The 22154-nt window shown below is 32.8% G+C and overlaps 1 protein-coding gene across 1 annotated transcript; it reads right to left on the bottom strand.

The window, feature by feature from the left end:
* Nucleotides 1–3283: 3283 nt before the first annotated feature.
* Nucleotides 3284–9890, bottom strand: LOC142233499 (uncharacterized). The gene is made up of 2 exons (XM_075304447.1): nt 9733–9890; nt 3284–4196 (listed from the first exon to the last, which is right to left on the bottom strand). Exons 1-2 carry the CDS (start codon nt 9742–9744, stop codon nt 3759–3761), a joined length of 450 nt encoding a protein of 149 aa, XP_075160562.1. The 5' UTR covers nt 9745–9890; the 3' UTR covers nt 3284–3758.
* Between the last annotated feature and the right edge of the window lie 12264 nt (nt 9891–22154).

Here is a 22154-nt window from a genome sequence, read left to right on the forward strand (position 1 = left end):
AATGTCATTTATTTTAAAAGAAACACATATCGAGAATATTAATAGGCAAAATTATCCTGTTTAACTACACACAGAGAAGGAGTATGATCACCTCAAACATGTTTCAAGAGCAAAATGTTATTTTTGTATGGTGACCATGTAACATGTTTGTCACTAAAATGTTATTTTCTCGTCAAATCACCACCACCCAAAAATAACATTTTGCTCTTAAAACATGTTTGAGGTGATCATATTCCTTCTCTGGGTGTTCAGCTCAAAACTTTTAAAAACTCGAAAACTAGATTTTAACCTTATATCGAAAAAACCGAAAAATCATCTATTCCAATATAAAAAAAAAACAAGTATATATGGCCGTAAGTTCGGCCAGGCCGAATCTTATGTACCCTCCACCATGGATAGCGTAGAAACTTCTACGAAAGACTGTCATCCACAATCGAATTACTTGGGTTGTGGTATCTTAAATCGTTTTCTAAATTGTGAGTTAGTCCGTACGTGGTATATATTTGACAAAAAATGTATGTGTATGTAAGTCTACAAATAATTACGAATCGATATGCACGGTACATAGGGAGACAGAATTGAAATATGTGGGTCGCTTTTATATATATACAATTATGAGCTTGATATGGACCAATTTTTGCGTGATTGAGGATCGATTTATCTGAGGGCTATATATAACTATAGACCGATATGGACTTTGTTAGGCATGGTGGTTAACGGACATATACTAGCACAATGTACCAAATTTCAACTGACTCGAATGAAATTTGCTCCTCCAAGAGGCTCCAAAACCAAATCTCGGGATCGGTTTATATGGGGGCTATATATGATTATGGACTGATATGGACCACTTTTGGCATGGTTGCTAAATATCATATACTACCACCACGTACCAAATTTCAACCAGATCGGATGAATTTTGCTTCTCCAAAAGGCATCGGAGGTCAAACCTGGGGATCGGTTTTTATGGGGGCTATATAATTATGGACCGATTTCGACCAACTTGTTCATGGGTGTTTGAGGCCATATATTAACACCACGTACCAAATTTCAACTGAATCAGATGAATTTTGGTCTTCCAAAATCTGTAGATTTCAGGTAAATTTGAAAACAGCTACGACTTATAAAAACCCAAGGAGTTAAATCGGGAGATCAGTCTATATGGGTGCTATGCCAAAAACATGCACAGATACACCCAAATTCAGCGCACCTAATTGTGGTTGTGAAAACCCTACAGAATTTATACCCCAAATCGAAGGGTGGGTTTATAAGGGGTATTTCAAAATTTCTACCGATACACCATATATTCAGAACACCTATTTATGACCAAAAAACCTCTAGATTTCAAATTTCAGGCAAATTGGATAAAAACTATGGTTTCTAGAAGCCCAAGAAGTAAAATCGGGAGATCGGTCTAACTGGAGGCAAAACATGGACCGATACATCACATTTTCGCAACACCTCTTTGTGGTACTAAAATACCTCTAGATTTCAAATTTCAGGTAAATCGGATTGATAATACGGTTTCTAGAAGCTCAAGAAGTAAAATCGAGAGATCGGTCTATATGGAGGCTATACCAAAACATGGACCGAAAGGCACCATTTTCGTCACAACTATTTGTGGGCCTAAAATATATCTAGAATTCATATTTCAGGTAAATCGGATAGAGAATACAGTTTCTAGAAGCTTAAGAAGTAAAATCGGGAGATTGGTCTATCTGGAGGCTATAGCAAAATATGGACCTATACATCCCATTTTCGCTAGGCCTATTTGTGGTACTGAAATACCTCTAGATTTTAAATTTCAGGATAAAAACTATGGTTTCTAAAAGCCCAAGAAGTAAAATCGGGATATCGGTCTATATGGGGGCTATACCAAAACATGGACCGATAGACACCATTTTCAGCACACCTATTTGTGGTCGTCAAATACCTATAGATATCCAAATTTTGAAATTTTGCACAGGGAGTAGAATTAGCATTGTAGCTAAGTTTGCCAAATTTGGTTGAAATCGGTTCAGATTTAGATATATCTCCCATATATAGCTTTCGCCCGATTTACACTCATATGACCACAGAGGCCAATTTTTAACTTCGATTTTGTTGAAATTTTGCACAGGGAGTAGAATTACCCATGTTGCTATGCGTGCCAAATTTGGTTGAAATCGGTTCAGATTTAGATATAGCTCCCATATATAGCTTTCACCCGATTTACACTCATATGACCACAGATGCCAATTTTTAACTCCGATTTAGTTGACATTTTGCACAGGGAGTAGAATTAGCATTGTAGCTATGCGTGCTAAATTTGGTTGAAATCGGTTCAAATTTAGATATAGCTGCCATATATATTTTTCACCGATCTGGTCATAATTGGCGTGTATATCAACCGATCTTCCTCAAATTCCGTACATCCGAATATTTTATGAGTCTCGAAAAACTTGCAAAATATCAGCAAAATCGGTTCAGATTTAGATATAGCTCCCATATATAGCTTTCGCCCGATTTACACTCATTTGCCCACAGAGGCCAATTTTTTGCTCCGATTTAGTTGAAATTTTGCATAGGGAGTAGAATTAGTGTTGTAACTGTGCGTGCCAAATTTGCTTAAAATCGGTTCAGATTTGGATATATCTCCCATATAAAGCTTTCGCCCGATTTACACTCATATGACCACAGAGGCCAATTTTTAACTCCGATTTAGTTGAAATTTTGCATTGTAGCTATGCGTGCCAAATTTGGTTGAAATCGGTTCAAATTTAGATATAGCTCCCATATATATGTTTTTCTGATTTCGACAAAAATGGTCAAAATACCAATATTTTCCTTGTAAAATCGCCACTGCTTAGTCGAAAAGTTGTAAAAATGACTCTAATTTTCCTAAACTTCTAATGCATATATATCGAGCGATAAATCATAAATAAACTTTTTCGAAGTTTCCTTAAAATTTCTTCAGATTTAAACGTTTCCCATATTTTTTTACTAACATTGTGTTCCACCCTAGTGCATTAGCCGACTTAAATTTTGAGTCTATAGATTTTGTAGAAGTCTATCAAATTCTGTCCAGATCGAGTGATATTTAAATGTATGTATTTGGGACAAACCTTTATATATAGCCCCCAACACATTTGACGGATGTGATATGGTATCGAAAATTTAGATCTACAAAGTGGTACAGGGTATAATATAGTCGGCCCCGCCCGACTTTAGACTTTCCTTACTTGTTTTTTAAGGGTGTTGGCGTTTGTGGGTATGTATAAATAATCTATGCAAAATAAACAGATATTTTTAAATTCGTATATTTTATTTACAAGATATGAAACAAATACATCACTTGTATATCGTTGGTAAAAAAAAACACAATTTGGCTAGAAAAAACTCAAAACATTGCAAAATGTAAAAAAAATAACTAATATTCTTTAAAACTACTCTTGGATGATTCTCGCTCTCTTCTTCAAGTCATCATTATTCTTCTCATTTAATGTTTAGATAAAACATCGTACATAATTGTTGTTGTCATTTTGTACCTCCAATACTCTTATAAATTTAAATAATCCCCTCTATTTGTCAAAAACAGAGGCTTACAAAAATTTTGCAAAACATACAAAGTTCTAAAGACAAAACAAAATATTAAGCATACAAAAAGTAAAAAGAAAAAAAATTATTCAAAATGACGAGATGATTAAATTAAATAAGCAATGATAGCGATTTGTTCAAATGGGAAGAAAGTCCTTTATTTTTTGTGTATTGTAAACTCCTTAATGATGATAGACAGAATGACCATAACTGGCAAGACCATGATGTAGACCATAACCATAGGCGGGAGCAGCAACATAGGCGGGAGCAGCATATGATTTGTAGACAGGAGCGGCAACCACTGCAGGGGCGGCATGTACTACAGGAATAGCTTTGGCAGATACTTTATAGGTATTGGCATAAGAAGTGGCCACAGGAGCAGCATAAGTTTTATAGACAGGAGCTGCTACAGCTACAGGGGCAGCATAAGTTTTAACCACGGGAGCTGCTACTGCTACGGGAGCAGCATAAGACTTAATAATGGGAGCAGAGTGAACCACTGGGGCAGCCACAGCGTGATAGGATGTTGAATATGCTGGAGCTGTATACGCCAAACCATGGCCATAGCCACCAAGATAACCAGCAGATGCTACAGCGAACAAAGCAGAGAAAACAGCGATCTGTAAGAGAATAAAAGAGAAACGTGTGTGTTTTACTTTTAGAACTTGTAAATATGAGTTTATGTCTTAAGTCTTTTGTTTTTTACAGAACAAAGTTTAAAGCTTTTTCCAATTCAAAAAATGTAAATTTTTTATGATAAGTTATGATAATAACTGAAAATACATTTTTTACAGTCAAAGTTAAAATTATCTAAAAAACAAACGCTACGTTCACTTCACTTTTTTGAGTGTATTATGTTTAATTAATATTAAAAAAAAGAAGGTATACCGCCAAAAAGGCACTACCAGGCAAATTGGCACCATGCATCGCATAAACTAATGGCAACGATGCTGTCCAATATCCCATGTTTTCGTTTAACGCGAGCAAAATAACTAAATATTAGCTTCTTTTAAAAAGCTGCTGAAACTTCAGCAAGTTCTATGCTGGGCTATATTTGATCCCCTTTGTTTGCACTTGGAAATCTTTTACAGACTTTTTCTCATATTTATAAAATTCTACTAGAATCATTCTTTTTATTTTTTTTCTTAAAAAAAAAAAAATGCTTCGATTTGGAGAATATCAGGTGGTGATGTAAAAATGTTCAATGCTGTAGTTTTGTTTAATTTTTCTCTGAATTTGGTAGTTCAATATCCGAAGTTATATCATATTTTATAATCAGTTTAGATTTATTTGAATTTGATACACGGTTGCTACTCCAGCCATAAATAATCTAACAACATTTGAAGAAAATATTACAAAAAAAAGAACTACCAAACAAAAAATATATTATTTTGCAAAATTTTATTTCTATAGAAAATTGTTTCAAAAAAATTAATCCCATTGGAAATTTTGTCAACATTTTATTTCTACAAAAAATTTAGTCAATATTTCATTTCTATAGAAAATTTCGTCAAATCTTTATTTCTATAGAAAATTTTGTCCAAATTGTATTGCTATACAACATTTTGTCAAAATTATATTTCTATACAAAATTTTGTCAAAATTTTATATCTCTGGAAAATTTTGCAAAAATTTTATTCCTATAGAATTTGCCAAAACTTTGTCGAAATTTTATTTCTATAAAACATTTTGTCAAAATTTTATTTCTATAGTAAATTTTGTCAAAAACACAAAAGAAAATTTTGTCAAAATTTTATTTCTATGGAAAATGTTACCAAAATTTTATTTCTATGGGAAATTTAAAAAAAAAATTTATTTCTATAGAAAATTTTTTCAAAATTGTATTTCCATAAAAAATTTTATTTCTATGGAAAATATTTGCCAAAATTTTATTCCTATAATAAATATTGTCAAAATTTTATTTCTAAGAAAAATTTTGTCAAAATTGTATACCAATAGAAAATTTTGTCAAATTTTTTTTTCTATAGAAAATTTTGCCAACATTTTATTCCTATAGAAAATATTGTAAAAATTTTATTTCTATACAAAATTTTGTCAATTGTAGTTTTATACAAAATTTTGTCAACATTTTATTTCTATGGAAAATTTTGTCAAAATATTATTTCTGTAGAAAGTTTTGTCAAAATTTTAATGTTAGCCTGATACCGAAACAGGCAATTAACGTCCAAATGCATTATATCTAATTTTACAATTATTAATTGAGCTTTATGGAGAGATTTTAGATTAAGGAACATGGTTAATAGAGTCATTGAAAAGAAAAACTTTTATTTCTATACAATATTTTGTCGACTTTTTTTCTATGGAAAATATTGTCAAAATTTTATTTCTATATAAAATTTTGTCAAAACCACAAACGAAATTTTGCCAACATTTTATTTCTATTGAAAATTTTACCAAAAATTTATTTCTATGGATAACTTTGCGAAAATTTTATTTCTATGGAAAATTTTGTCAATATTTTATTTCTATGGAAAATTTTTTTAACTTTTTATTTTTATGGAAAATTTTGTTAAAATTTTATTTCTGTAGAAAGTTTTGTCAAAATTTTATTCCTTTAGAATTTGCCAACATTTTTTAAACTTTTATTTCTATACAATATTTTGTCGAAATTTTATTTCTATAGAACAGTTTGTCAAAATCTTACTTCTATAGAAAATCAAAAATCAAATCAAAATTTTATCCTATAGAAAATTTTTCCAATATTTTATTTCTATGGAACATTTTGTCAAAATTTTATTCCTATAGAAAATATTGTCAAAATTTTATTTCTATGGAAAATTTTGTCAAAATTTTAGTTCTATGGAAAATTTTGTCAAAATTTTATTTCTGTAGAAAATTTTGTCAAAAATACAAACGAAAATTTTGTCAAAATCTTATTTCTATGGAAAATTTTGTCAAACTTTTATTTCTATTGAAAAGTTTGCCAATATTTTATTTCTATGGAATTTTTTTTCAAAATTGTATATCTATAGAAAATTTTGCCAAAATTTTATTTCTATGGAAAAGTTTATTCCTATAGAAAATATTGTCAAAATTTTATTTCTATGGACAATTTTGTCAAAATTTTATTTCTATATAAAATTTTGTCAAAATTTTGCTTCTATAGACAATTTTGTCAAAAACACAAACGAAAATTTTGTCAAAATTTTATTTCTATGGAACACTTTACCAAATTTTAATTACTATTGAAAATTTTGTCATACTTTTATTTCTATAGAAAATTTTGCCAATATTTTATTTCTATGGAAAATTTTAGCAAAAGTTTATTCCTATAGAAAATATTGTCAAAATTTTATTCCTGTAGAAAATATTGTCAAGATTTTATTTCTATAGGAAATTTTGTCAAAATTTTATTTCTATAGAACATTTAGTCAAAATTTTATTACTATAGAAAATTTTGTCAAAAACACAAACGAAATTTTGCCAAAATTTTATTTCTATTGAAAATTTTACCAAAACTTTATTTCTATGGATAGCTTTGCCAAAATTTTTTTTTCTATGGAAAATTTTGTCAATATCTTATTTCTGTGGAAATTTTTTTCAATTTTTTTATTTTTATGGAAATTTTGTCAGAATTTTTTCTATGGAAAATTTTGTCAAATTTTTATTCCTATAGAATTTGCCAAAATTTTTCAAACCTTTATTTTTATACAATATTTTTTCGAAATGTTTGTACGATATTATTTCGGCATAAGCCGGCTATCGTAAACGTTTTTTGGGAAGGTTCAAGTAGGGTTCACTTTGGGTTTAGTGAACTGCCTGAACTTATTCTGATAATTGGTTGATAGTTTTACTGCAGGTAGAGGATGCTGATGAGGAATGTGGTAATTCCGAAATGTGCGTTCATCCAACCATCTTGCAGTCTTAAGGGCTTTGCCCAAATAAATTTGACAAATATTATTTTCCTCTGTTGGTTAAGCTACACTTGTAGTTTAGTCAATGTATGGTTTTAAGCTGCAATAAAAACATCAACAAAATTTTATTTCTATAGAAAACTTTGTCAAAATTTTATTTCTGTAGAAAATTTTGTCGAAAACACAAACGAAAAGTTTGTCAAAATCTTATTTCTATGGGAAATTTTGTCAAACTTTTATTTCTATTGAAAATTTTGCCAATATTTTATTTCTATGGAAAATTTTGTCAAAATTGTATATCTATAGAAAATGTTGTCAAAATTTTATTTCTATGGAAAATTTTGTTAAAATTTTAGTTCTATTGAAAATTTTACCAAAATTTGAAGAATTTTGTCAAAATTTTATTTCTATAGAAAATTTTGTCAAAATTTTATTTCCATAGAAAGTTTTGTCAAAATTTTATTTTTATAAAACATTTTGTCAAACTTTTACTTTTACGAAAATTTTGTCACAATTTTATTTCTATTAAAAATTTTGCCAATATTTTATTTCTATGGAAATTTTTGTCAACGTTTTATTTCTATAGAAAAGTTTGTCAGAATTGTATGCTATAGAAAATATTGTCAAAATTTTATTTCTATGGAAATTTTTGTCAAAATTTTATTTATATAGAAATTTTTGTCGAAATTTTATTGCTATAGAAAAAAACACAAACGAAAATTTTGCCAAAATTGTATTTCTATTGAAAATTTTACAAACATTGTATTTCTATTTAAAATTTTGTCAATATTTTATTTTTATGGAAAACTTTGTCAAAATTTTATTTCTATGTAAATTTTTTTACAATCTTCTCAATTTCAAGTCAAACCAAAACATGTGGCAGCTATGTTTAGTATTCATCAAAAATTGAAGTTGAATATTAAAAAACAAAAAAAAATCATTTTCGAGAATATTGTCAGTTTTATGGACGAAAAGTAATATATTTTGTAAATTACAAAGGTGTGCAATAGTACACTGGCTACAATATTGTCGTAAGCATAAATAAAGGAATGGACATTTTTCTTTAGTTTAAGAGATATAGAAGGTTTCTACCTGGATTAAGTTTTCAATAAAGTCGTTTTGTCTTTAGAGTTTGGAAATTCGACTTAAAAATGTTTTTCTTTGTAAACTGAAGTCAACTTGTCCTAGGTTAGGTTAGGTTAGGTGGCAGCCCGATGTATCAGGCTCACTTAGACTATTCAGTCCATTGTGATACCACATTGGTGAACTTCTCTCTTATCACTGAGTGCTGCCCGATTCCATGTTAAGCTCAATGACAAGGGACCTCCTTTTTATAGCCGGGTCCGAACGGCGTTCCACATTGCAGTGAAACCACTTAGAAAAGTTTTGAAACCCTCAGAAATGTCACCAGCATTACTGAGGTGGGATAATCCACCGCTGAAAAACTTTTTGGTGTTCGGTCGAAGCAGGAATCGAACCCACGACCTTGTGTATGCAAGGCGGGCATGCTAACCATTGTACCACGGTGGCTCCCTTGTCCTATAAAATCTTCCACAAAATATTTATAATATTTGAAATAATTTTGTAAATACGACGATTTTTTGCATATTGTCGAATACTTTCGTATTAAAAAAATAGAAGATTTCTTTCAAGTCATTATTTGAAGAACATTTTTTTCTTAAAAGATGCCATAAAATCTATTCGAAGTCGAGTCTGAATTTGGAAACTTAAGTTATGGTTAAAACGTTTGTATTGAACTTTGGCACCACATGAAAAAATTCAAATTTGTTTCCCAGGATCAAATACGCAAAACTCAAATTTTAAAGAGAATTGCGTCTTAAATGTCTCCTTAGGGCACTTCTCCTCTTCTTCAGCTCGGAACGCAATACCCAAATCATTAGTGTAAAAATAAAATCTTTGGAGCCGGACACGCTTTTTTTCAGTGTATAGACCAAACATGTATTTTATAGTTCTTGTAATATTATTAAATAATATTATAAAATCAAGGAAAGGCTTATTCACTTTTAATATAATTTGTACTAATTTTGGATTCTAAATTGTTTTATTTTCTGGCGTTGCTTTATTTCGAGTTTGTGTCTTGAGTCTTTTGTTTTTCCATAGACTACATTTGAAAAGTTAATTTTATTGGGCTAAACACTTAACAATCATAACCGCACTCATACACACACACGTATTGAAACTTATAGTTTATTATTATTAGTGGTAGTTGTATTTTTTATAGATCACGTATTTCTTAAAAATCCTTTCACGCTATCCTTACCAATTTGAACATTTTTTTAAGATTTGTTTGTTTTTATGATGGCAGTTATATGCTGAGAATTATTGCAAGTGTGTTTAAGTTAAAAGCAACTTGTGGTTTGAATGTTTATGACAACAATATTCAATTTATATAGTTGCCGGCTACTACTGTAATAAAAAAAATCGTAAGAAAAAACAAAATGAGCACAGACAAACGTACTCAGAGAACGTGGCCACAAATTCTGAATGAATGAATCAACGTGTATGAATGACTGCCAACTACCAAAGAGACTGAATGTCTAGCTGGGTGTTAAAGCTAGTGCCCACCAAGAAAATGTAAAAATTATTCACACAGAATACCATAAACTAAGTTGAGTTGTGTCAAAAGCAAAATGATCTAAATATACAAAATTAAATCTCAAGTAGCCTATTTGGCTACTTTTATTTTCATAGTAGCCCCTAAATTGACTCAAAAGAACAACGATAGATTGTTATTTTATTTTATGATTTCGAAAAAAAATATATAACTTAAACCGATTTCAATATTTTTTGGCATGCAACTAACAACTAAAGGTGATATTCGTGAATATTAAATAAAAATAAGTATATACGGCCGTAAGTTCTGCCAGGCCGAATCGTATGTACCCTCCACCATGGATTGCATAGAAACTTCTACTAACAACGGTCATCCACAATTAAATTACTTGGGTTGCGGCCAATGGCAAGGGATCTTAAACTTCTTAACATCATCTTCTAAATTGCAAGTTAGTCCATGCGGGATATATAGTAGACAAAAGAAAACTCGATTAAATACGTATATATTCAGTTCTTAACCCGTAAATATAGAAAAGAAATAAATACGAACCGATATGAACTTTTGTGCGGTAATTATAAATCGAGAATTGAAATATGGGGGTCGCTTCGCATATAGTCGATCCAGCGGTGCCAACTCTGATGATTTTTTTTTTTTGTCATTTTGACGATTTTTAATGATAAATTTGGCCTGTCACGATTTGACGACGATTTTTGAAAATGTTCGAGTGTTTCCTTTTAAAGTTTTTTTTATGGCGATTTGACGATTTTTCATAACTTGTAAAGTAACCAATAATTTTTTAGTATCAATGCTATGACAATTTGTGCCTAGCTTGCTTCGTCTCCAATGTAGAAATAAATTAACAGCAAACAATATAAATAAAAAAATTCGGAATTCCTTCAACTCTACAAGGTATTTTTTTGTGCAAAAACTATTTAAAGCTATTGCCGATAAGCCAAGTTATGTTACGAACACAAATAGTAATAATAATAAAAATTATACATGAGAAAGTAACAACGATTTAAGGAAAAAGGAAATTTGATAAAGAACATTTTCAAACAAATTGAATCGGAAAAAACCTTAAAAATGTAGTCACAATCAGAAATATGGTATAGTCTACTCATATCTTAAAAAGTAATCTATGGTTACAAAAACTGGAAGTTACATTACTGAAGTACAGATTTATATGGTATAGTTCATGAATTTATGCTTCTTCTTATATTTTTAATTGAATAAAACTTTTATTTTGATCCTAAATCATTGTTTTCAGCTCTTTTGTGGGTGACGAATTTTTGACGAATTTTTTGGGACGAATTGACGATTTTGACGAAAAATATTTTAAAAATTGACTATTTTTAGTCCAAAACAGTTGGCACCACTGAGTCGCATATCAAATTAGCAACATTCGCAATTGCCATGTGTGTTCCACTTCCTTTTATACCCTGCGCCACACTGTGGAACAGGGTATTATAAGTAAGTTCATATGTTTGCAACACCCAGAAGGAGACAAGATAGACACATGGTGTCTTTGGCAGAAATGCTCAGGGTGGGCTCCTGAGTCGATATAGCCATGTCCGTCTGTCCGTGAACACATTTTAGTAATCAAAGTCTAGGTCGCAGTGTTAGTCCAATCGACTTCAAATTTGGCACAAGTATGTGTTTTGGCTCAGATTAGAACCCAATTGATTTTGGAAGAAATCGGTTCAGATTTAGATATAGCTGTCATATATATATTTCGCCCGATATGGGCTTACATGGCCCCAGAAGCCAGAGTTTTACCCTAATTTGCTTAAAATTTTGCACAAGAAGAACAATTAGTACTGTAGTCAAGTATGCCAAATTTTATTGAACTCGGTTCAATAGATATAGCTGCCATATATATATATATATATATATATATATATATATATATATATATATATATATATATATATATATATATATATATATATATATATATATATATATATATATATATATATATATATATATATATATATATATATATATATATATATATATATATATATATATATATATATATATATATATATATATATATATATATATATATATATATATATATATATATATATTATATATATATATTATGTCTATATATATATATTTGAACCAAATTGAGTTTTACCCCAATTTGGTTCAAATTTTGCACTAGGAGTACAATTATTGAAATCGGTTCAGATTTAGATATAGCTCCCACATATATAGCTTTCGCCCGATTTACACTCATATGACCACAGGGGCCAATTTTTTGCTCCGATTTAGTTGAAATTTTGCACAGGGTGTAGTAATAGCATTGTAGCTATGCGTGCCAAATTTGGTTCAAATCGGTTCAGATTTAGATATATCTCCCATATATAGCTTTCGACCACAGAGGCAAATTTTTAACACCGATTTAGTTGAAATTTTGCACAGGGAGTGGAAATAGCATTGTAGCTATGCGTGCCAAATTTGGTTGAAATCGGTTCAGATTTTTTCTCCCATATATATGTTTTTCTGATTTCGAGAAAAATGGTCAAAATACCAACATTTTCCTGGTAAAATCGCTACTGCTTAGTCGAAAAGTTGCAAAAATGACTCTAACATAATTTTCCTAAATTTCTTATACATATATATCGAGCGATATATCATAAATAAACTTTTGCGAATTTTCCTTAAAATTGCTTTAGATCTACATGTTTCCCATTTTTTTTCAGATTTAAATGTTTCCCATATCTTTGGTGTTCCACCCTAGTGCATTAAAGGGTGATACGGTCAAAATTTGGTCAATATAAACTTGACGTATTTCTTTCAATTTTGCATTTAAAAAACCTGAACACCCCTCATTTTGAAGGTGTGTGTGTGTAGAATGTTGCTCTTATTTTGATTTTGGAATTCACTCTTCAGTTGTTAAAATGCCGTCCAAGCAAGAAGAGCAGCGTATCAAAATTTTGGTCACGTATCGCGAAAATCCGAGCTACTCGCACGCAAAGCTGGCAAAATCGCTAAAAGTTGCCAAATCAAACGTTACAAATGTAATTAAAGTGTTTGGGGAACGTTTGTCGACAGCCAGGAAGCCTGGATCGGGGGAAAATCGAAAACTGGAAGCCGCTGAGACGACAAAGAGAGTTAGCGGTAGTTTCAAACGAAACCCTAACCTCTCTCTCCGAGATGCCGCAAATAAGCTGGGTGTATCGTCTACAACCGTGCATCGAGCCGGACTATCGACTTACAAGAAGGTAGTGACTCCAAGCACATAAAACTGTCAAAGTTCGCAAAGAAATATCTGGTTTGGCAAGCCATCTGTACTTGTGGCTTGAAAAGCAGCATTTTCATAGCTTCCGGGACTGTCAACCAAGAAATTTACGTGAAAGAGTGTTTGAATAAACGTCTGCTGCCTTTCCTGAAGAAACACGGTTGTTCCGTACTGTTTTGGCCGGATTTGGCATCTTGCCATTACGGTAAAAAGGCCATGGAGTGGTACGCCGCCAACAACGTGCAGGTGGTTCCCAAGGACAAGAACCCTCCCAACACGCCAGAGCTCCGCCCAATTGAGAAATACTGGACTATTGTCAAGCGGAACCTAAAGAAGACCAAACAAGTATATACAGCAGTAAGTTCGGCCGGGCCGAATCTTAAATACCCACCACCATGAACTAAATATTAGGGTTTCCTTTGAAATTTCAGGAGGGCTTGAGGACTTCAGGACACTTCCCGAAGATAAATTTAAAGATTTCACCTATGAGGACTATATCAATTCTGGATTTATAAGAACCATTTTTGTTTGAGTTTTAGAGGAATCATTAACATCTCTTGTAAGTGTGCAAGAAACGTCTTGATTTGAAATCTGAAATCTGTAGGAGTAAAATCTGGAAATTTTACATTGAGTTTCAAGCAATTTTCATGATCAGTGCGCCTTCTACACCCTCAAGAAGTGAAGTCAGTCTATATGGAGGCATTACCAAATGGACCGATAAAAACTTAATCCGCTACACGTTTTTGTGAACCTAAAATACCAGAATATTTACAATTTCAGGCAAATCAGATAAAAACTACGGTTTCTAGAAACCCAAGGAGTTAAATCGGGAGATCGTTCTTATGGGGGCTATACTAAAATATGGACCGATACTCACCGTTTCCAATTTCCAATTTCAGACAAACAGGATGAAAACTTCGGTTTCTAGAAGCCCACGAAGTAAAATCGGGAAATCGGTCTATATGGGGGCTATACCAAAATATGGACCGATACTCACCATTTTCGGCACACCTCTTTATGATCCTAAAATACCTCTGGATTTCCAATTTCAGACAAATTGGATAAAAACTACGGTTTCTATAAGCCCAAGACCCCAAATCGGGAGGTCGTTTTATATGGGGACCATACCAAAACATGGACCGATACTCACAATTTTTGGCACACGTATTTGTGGTCCTACAATTCCTCTCGATTTCCAAGTTTAGGTAAATTGAATAAAAACTGCGGTTTCTATAAGCCCAACAAGTAAAATCGGGAGATCGGTCTATATGGGGGCTATACCAAAACATGGACCGATACTCACCATTTTTGGCACACGTATTTGTGGTCCTACAATACCTCTCGATTTCCAATTTTAGGTAAATTGAATAAAAACTGCGGTTTCTATAAGCCCAAGAAGCAAAATCGGGAGATCGGTCTATATGGGGGCTATACCAAAATATGAACCGATACTCACAATTTTTGGCACACGTATTTGTGGTCCTACAATACCTCTAGATTTCCAATTTCAGGTAAATTGAATAAAAACTGCGGTTTCTATCAGCCCAAGAAGTAAAATCGGGAGATTGGTCTATATGGGGGCTATACCAAAAGATGGACCGATACTCACCATTTTTGGCACACGTATTTGTGGTCCTACAATACCTCTCGATTTTCAATTTTAGGTAAATTGAATAAAAACTTTAGATTTCAAATTTCAGGCAAATTGGATAAAAACTACGATTTCTATAAGCCCAAGACCCAAAATCGGGAGGTCGGTTTATATGGGGACTATATCAAAACCTGGACCGATATAGCCCATCTTCGATCTTGACCTGCCTGCAGACAAAAGACGAGTTTGTGCAAAATTTCAGCACGATTGCTTCATTATTGAAGACTGTAGCGTGATTACAACAGACAGACAGACAGACAGACGGACATCGTTATATCATCTTAGAATTTCTCCCTGATCAAGAATATATATACTTTATATAGTCGGAAATCGATATTTCGATGTGTTTCAAACGGAATGGCAAACTTATTATACCCGCGTCACCATTCTATGGTGGTGGGTATAAAAAACTGCTAAGGACGAGCAGCAGTTCAAGGCAAACTGGCTTTCTGCGGCGAAGAAGGTGGACAGCCACCTGTACAAAATCTGATGGCAGGTGTCAAGCGTGAGGCCCGACAATTCGGATTTGGAAAAGCGAAAGCCTAACTGAATATTTTTCCTGAATTTTATGCTAATTAAACTTGAAAAAGAAATTTAATTTGATTTTTTAAATAAACGATTTCACCGATTTACACGCGTTTTCCCTTGACCAAATTTTGACCGTATCACCCTTTAGTCCACTTAAATTTTGAGTCTATAGATTTTGAAGAAGTCTATCAAATTCTGTCCAGATCGAGTGATATTTAAATATATGTATTTTGGACAAAAACCTTTATATATATGTTAAACCTAATGATAAAAACTTTTATTGTTCTTCTGGTTTTACTTGTTTTTTGGTTTGGTTTTACACCATGTAGAACAAAAATTGTCATTTTGAAAACCTACCTCAATTACTTCAAGTGCTATATAAGATTGTTCCGAAAACTTGATTCTTGAATTGTGACCAAATGGCCTTAAGCGCTATTTGGCCTATAATATATTTCAAAGTGTTAGGAAAAATACAAAAAAGAACCCGTAAAAGTATCAGCTATAGTTTTTGTATAAATGTCCATTTACTAGAAACATGCAGTACAAAAATTGTCTAATATTTTCGTATTTTTCGTTTATTCGTAAAGAAGTTTATAAAAATGCATTTTAGACCTCACCAATATGGACAATATTTATAGGTTATTTACATTAAAGCCTCTACTTTAAAATACCATCGAGAAATAAACCGAAACTAAGTGGGAAAATAGAATTTGGTGTCTTTTTCGAATGTCTTTCTAAGTGGACATCGGTAGTGAAAGGGTTAATTTTATTTTTCTGGGTCGAAAACTTTGTTGTAGACATATGTCATTAAATATCATAATTTATTATGGTTTTAAATTCTTTAATATATAAAGAACATTTTTTATGGAATTTAATTTAAATTGAATTATTATATATAATATATATGAAAATTATTAATTAATTAAAATATTATATAATATTACAATATTATATAATAATTATTATTTAATGATTCATTTAAAATAAATTGAAAATAAGTTAAATTTAATTTAATGGATTTATAAATAGGGAGCATCCTTAGTAGATCAATCAGTCCAATTTAATTTTGCTACGGTATTGTTCATAGTTATATTTACCTCACTTAATTAATTTACGATATTGCATTAAACAGAAACCTTTTAACTACTTTTCTATAAGCTCTATTTCCTAAAATCAAAGAAATATCTTAATTTGCCGCTAATACCACTTATTCTTTTTTCACGCAATTTTACATTATGTCTATGGCTGAGACTTTTTGTTTGCCATGAATAAAAAATGCATGCGTGATTTTATGCTTTAGTAATTGATTTAATTATTTAATTTCAGCAGAGGTTTTACTATAACTGTCAATAGGTTTTTCTTTATTCACGTATTAGTAATTGGATTAAATTAACATTAAAGCTTTTTTTTTAAAGAAACAGAAATAATGAGTGGAATTTTAATGCAAAACTGTCAAAATTAGTAAAAAACAAGTAAGGAAAGTCTAAAGTCGGGCGGGGCCGACTATATTATACCCTGCACCACTTTGTAGATCTAAATTGTCGATACCATATCACATCTGACAAATGTGTTGGGGGCTATATATAAAGGTTTGTCCCAAATACATACATTTAAATATCACTCGATCTGGACAGAATTTGATAGACTTCTCCAAAATCTGTAGACTCACAATTTAAGTCGGCTAATGCACTAGGGTGGAGCACAATGTTAGTAAAAAAAAATATGGGAAACGTTTAAATCTGAAGCAATTTTAAGGAAACTTCGAAAAAGTTTATTTATGGTTTATCGCTCGATATATATGTATTAGAAGTTTAGGAAAATTAGAGTCATTTTTACAACTTTTCGACTAAGCAGTGGCGATTTTACAAGGAAAATGTTGGTATTTTGACCATTTTTGTCGAAATCAGAAAAACATATATATGGGAGCTATATCTACATCTGAACCGATTTCAACCAAATTTGGTACGCTTAGCAATAATGCTAATTCTACTCCCTGTGCAAAATTTCAACAAAATCGGAGTTAAAAATTGGCCTCTGTGGTCATATGAGTGTAAATCGGGCGAAAGCTATATATGGGAGATATATCTAAATCTGAACCGATGTCAACCAAATTTGGCACGCATAGCTACAATGCTAATTCTACTCCCTGTGCAAAATTTCAACTAAATCGGAGCAAAAAATTGGCCTCTGTGGTCATATGAGTGTAAATCGGGCGAAAGCTATATATGGGAGCTATATCTAAATCTGAACCGATTTTAACCAAATTTGGCACGCATAGCTACAATGCTAATTCTACTCCCTGTGCAAAATTTCAACCAAATTTGAGTAAAACTCTGGCTTCTGGGACCGTATTAGTCCATATCGGGCGAAAGCTATATATGGGAGCTATATCTAAATCTGAACCGATTTCAACTAAATTTGGCACGCATAGCTACAATACTAATTCTACTCCCTGTGCAAAATTTCAACCAAATTGGGCCAAAACTCTGGCTTCTGGGACCGTATTAGTCCATATCGGGCGAAAGATATATATGGGAGCTATATCTAAATCTGAACCGATTTCAATAAAATTTTGCACATTTGACTATACTACCAATTGTACTCCTAGTGCAAAATTTCAACCAAATTGGGGTAATACTCAGGCTTCTAGGGCCGTATAAGTGCATATCGGGCGAAAGATATATATGGGAGCTATATCTAAATCTGAACCGATTTCGATAAAATTTGGCACACTTGACTATAGTACTAATTGTTCTTCTTGTACAAAATTTTAAGCAAATTAGGGTAAAACTCTGGCTTCTGGGGCCATATAAGTCCATATCGGGCGAAATATATATATGGGAACTATATCTAAATCTGAACCGATTTCTTCCAAAATCAATAGGGATCTATTCTGAGCCAAAACACATACTTGTGCTAAATTTGAAGTCGATTGGACTAAAACTGCGACCTAGACTTTGATTACAAAAATGTGTTCACGGACAGACGGACAGACGGACAGACGGACAGACGGACATGGCTATATCGACTCAGGAGCCCACCCTGAGCATTTTTGCCAAAGACACCATGTGTCTATCTCGTCTCCTTCTGGGTGTTGCAAACATATGCACTAACTTATAATACCCTGTTCCACAGTGTGGAGCAGGGTATAAAAAAAAAACATTTGACTTTAATTTACCCTAGCCTCATTAGTTTATTTTACCATACAATGGACCATTTTTATACTCTCCACCGTAGGATGGGTGGTATATTAACTTTGTCCTTCCGTTTGTAACACTTCGCAATATTGCTCTAAGACCCCATAAAGTATATAAATTCTGGGTCGTGGTAAAATTCTAAGTCGATCTCAGCATATCCGTCCGTCCGTCTGTTTAAATCACGCTAACTTCCGAACGAAAAAAGCTATCGACTTGAAACTGTTTACAACTAGTTGTTATTGATGTAAGTCGGCTGGTATTGCAAATGGGCCATGTTGGACCACTTTTACGTATAGCCCCCATATAAACGGACCCCCAAATTTGGCTTGCGGAGCCTTTTAGAGAAGCAAATTTCATCCGATCCGATTGAAATTTGATACGTGGCGTAAGTATATTGTCTCTAATAACCATGCAAAAATTGGTCCATATCGGTCCAAAATTATATATAACCCCCGTATAAACCGATCCCCAGATTTTGCTTGCGGATCCTCTTGAAGTAGCAAATTTCATCTGATCCGGTTGAAATTCGGTACATGGTGTAAGTATATGGTCTCTAACAAGCATACACAAATTGAGCCATATCGGTCCATAATCATGTAGCCCCAATATAAACCGATCCCCAGATTTGACCTCCAGAACCTATTGGAGAATCAAAATTCACCCGATCCGGTTGAAATTCGTTATAATTTGTGGATGACAGACTTTAGAAGAAGTTTCTAGGCAATCCATAGTTGAGGGTACATAGGATTCGGCCTGACCGAACTTACGTCCGTATAAACTATTTCCCATAGATCAAGATCTGCATATCGTACAAGTATCTATACCCTCCACCATAGGGTATAGCAAAGTACACAAAATTTATCATTCCGTGGTTGTGATGAATTTACAAGCCGACCTAGCATGTCCGTCCTTCCGCCTATTTCAATCATGTGAACTCCCGAAGAAAACATGCTATTAGCTTGGAGCTTGACTAAAGTACAGTTTCCGTATAAACTGATTCCACACTGAAACAATTATTCACGTAATATTACAGACTATTAATATACAAAATATTAAGTATAAATCTCTTTCAAACAAGTAAGAAAAGTCTAAAGTCTTGCGGGGCCAACTATATTATACCCTGCACCACTTTGTAGATCTAAATTCGATCTATACAATATCACATCCGTTAAATGTGTTGGGGGCTATATATAAAGGCTTGTCCCACAAACATACATTTAAATATCACTCGATCTGGACAGAATTTGATAGACTTCTACAAAATCTATAGACTCAAAATTTAAGTCGGCTAATGCACAAGGGTGGAACACAATGTTAGGAAAAAATGGGAAACATTTAAATCTGAAGCAATTTTCCGGAAACTTCGCAAAAGTTTATTTATGATTTATCGCTCGATATATATGTACCCAGCAAAAAAAGCGTCTCCAAAAAAGTAGTGAAAATGTTCGTTTTGGATCCGGATGTGATTCCAAATTGGCGCAGAAGCGATGATTTTAACATGGGTTTGTCATAGGACGCATGTCCACCATTTCAACAGACGTTGCACTGAATTTGCATCACTCTTAAGGTGTGATGTGAATCCAGTGATCTGGATGTGAATAAAGAAATTTTGTAATATTTGGACAAATAAATAATTTTTAAAAATTTTTTATGATTTTTAATACATTATAACGCTTGTCTGGAACGTTTGACATCAAATATTTTCAAAAGTTCGCAATATTTCTAGAAAGGATTTAGCATGTTATTCGGCAAAAATTTAATAACGTGCACTATTTTATTAATTTTTAAATTGTTTTTAACCCATTTGAAACAATAAAATTTTAAATTTTCCATTAGAAACGTGAAAAAAGCGAGTTATAAAAAATTGACTCAAATGAACTTCCTGTGCACACGTTAAAATAAAGAACATCTTTAGGAGGACATTTTTGGAAGTGCTTTTAAAGTTGTGCCTGAAGAAGAACTTCCAATTTTTTTTGCTGGGTATTAGAAGTTTAGGAAAATTAGAGTCATTTTTACAACTTTTCGACTAAGCAGTGGCGATTTTACAAAGAAAATGAAATAAGAAAAACATATATATGGGAGCTATATCAAAATCTGAACCGATTTCAACCAAATTTGGCACGCATAGCAACAATGCTAATTCTACTCCCTGTACAAAATTTCAACTACATCGGATTTAAAAATTGGCCTCTGTGGTCATATGAGTGTAAATCGGGCGAAAGCTATATATGGGAGATATATCTAAATCGGAACCGGAAATTCGGTACATGGTGTTAGTATATGGTCTCTAACAACCATGCACAAATTGGTCCACATCGGTCCATAATTATATATAGCCCCCATATAAACCGATCCCCCGATTTGGCTTGCGAGGCCTCTAAGAGAAGCAAATTTCATCCGATCCGGCTGAACCGGAAATTTGGTACATGGTGTTAGTATATGGTCTCTAACAACCATGCACAAATTGGTCCACATCGGTCCATAATTATATATAGCCCCCATATAAACCGATCCCCCGATTTGGCTTGCGAGGCCTCTAAGAGAAGCAAATTTCATCCGATCCGGCTGAAATTTGGTACGTGATGTTAGTATATGGTCTCTAACAACCATGCAAAAATTGGTCCACATCGGTTCATAATTATATATAGCCCCCATATAAACCGATCACCAGATTTGACCTCCGGAACCTCTTGGAAGACCAAAATTCATCTGATTCAGTTAAAATTTGGTACGTGGTGTTAATATATGGCCTCAAACTCCCATGCAAAAATTGGTCGATATCGGTCCATAATTATATATAGGCCCCATATAAACCGATCCCAGAGCCCCTTGGAAGAGCAAAATTCTTCCCATTCGGTTGGAATTTGGTACGTGATGTTAGTATATGGTATCCAACAACCATGCACGAATTGGTTCCTATCAGTCCATAATTATATATAGCTCCCATATAAACCGATCCCCAGATTTGACCTCCGGTGCCTTTTGGAGAAGCAAAATTCATCCGATCTGCTTGAAATTTGGTACGTGGTGGTAGTATATGATATTTAACAACCATGCCAAAAGTGGTCCATATCAGTCCATAATCGTACATAGCCCCATATAAACCGATCCCGAGATTTGGTTTTGGAACCTCTTGGAGGAGCAAATTTCATCCGAGTGAGTTGAAATTTGGTACATTGTGCTAGTATATGGTCGTTAACAACCATGCCTAACTAGGTCCATATCGGTCTATAGTTATATATGACCCTCAGATAAATCGATCCCCAATCACACAAAAATTGGTCCATATCAAGTTCATAATTGTATATAGCCTCCATATAAGCGACCCCCATATTTCAATTCTGGCTCTCTACGTATGGACTAAATCACAATTTAGAAAACGATGTTAAGAAGTTTTAAGATACCACAACCCAAGTAATTCGATTGTGGATGATAGTCTTTCGTGGAAGTTTCTACGCAATCCATGGCCTGGCCGATCTTGCGGCCGTATATACTTGTT

Source organism: Haematobia irritans, chromosome 4 (genome assembly GCF_050003625.1).
Source record: "Haematobia irritans isolate KBUSLIRL chromosome 4, ASM5000362v1, whole genome shotgun sequence".
NCBI lineage: Eukaryota > Metazoa > Arthropoda > Insecta > Diptera > Muscidae > Haematobia > Haematobia irritans.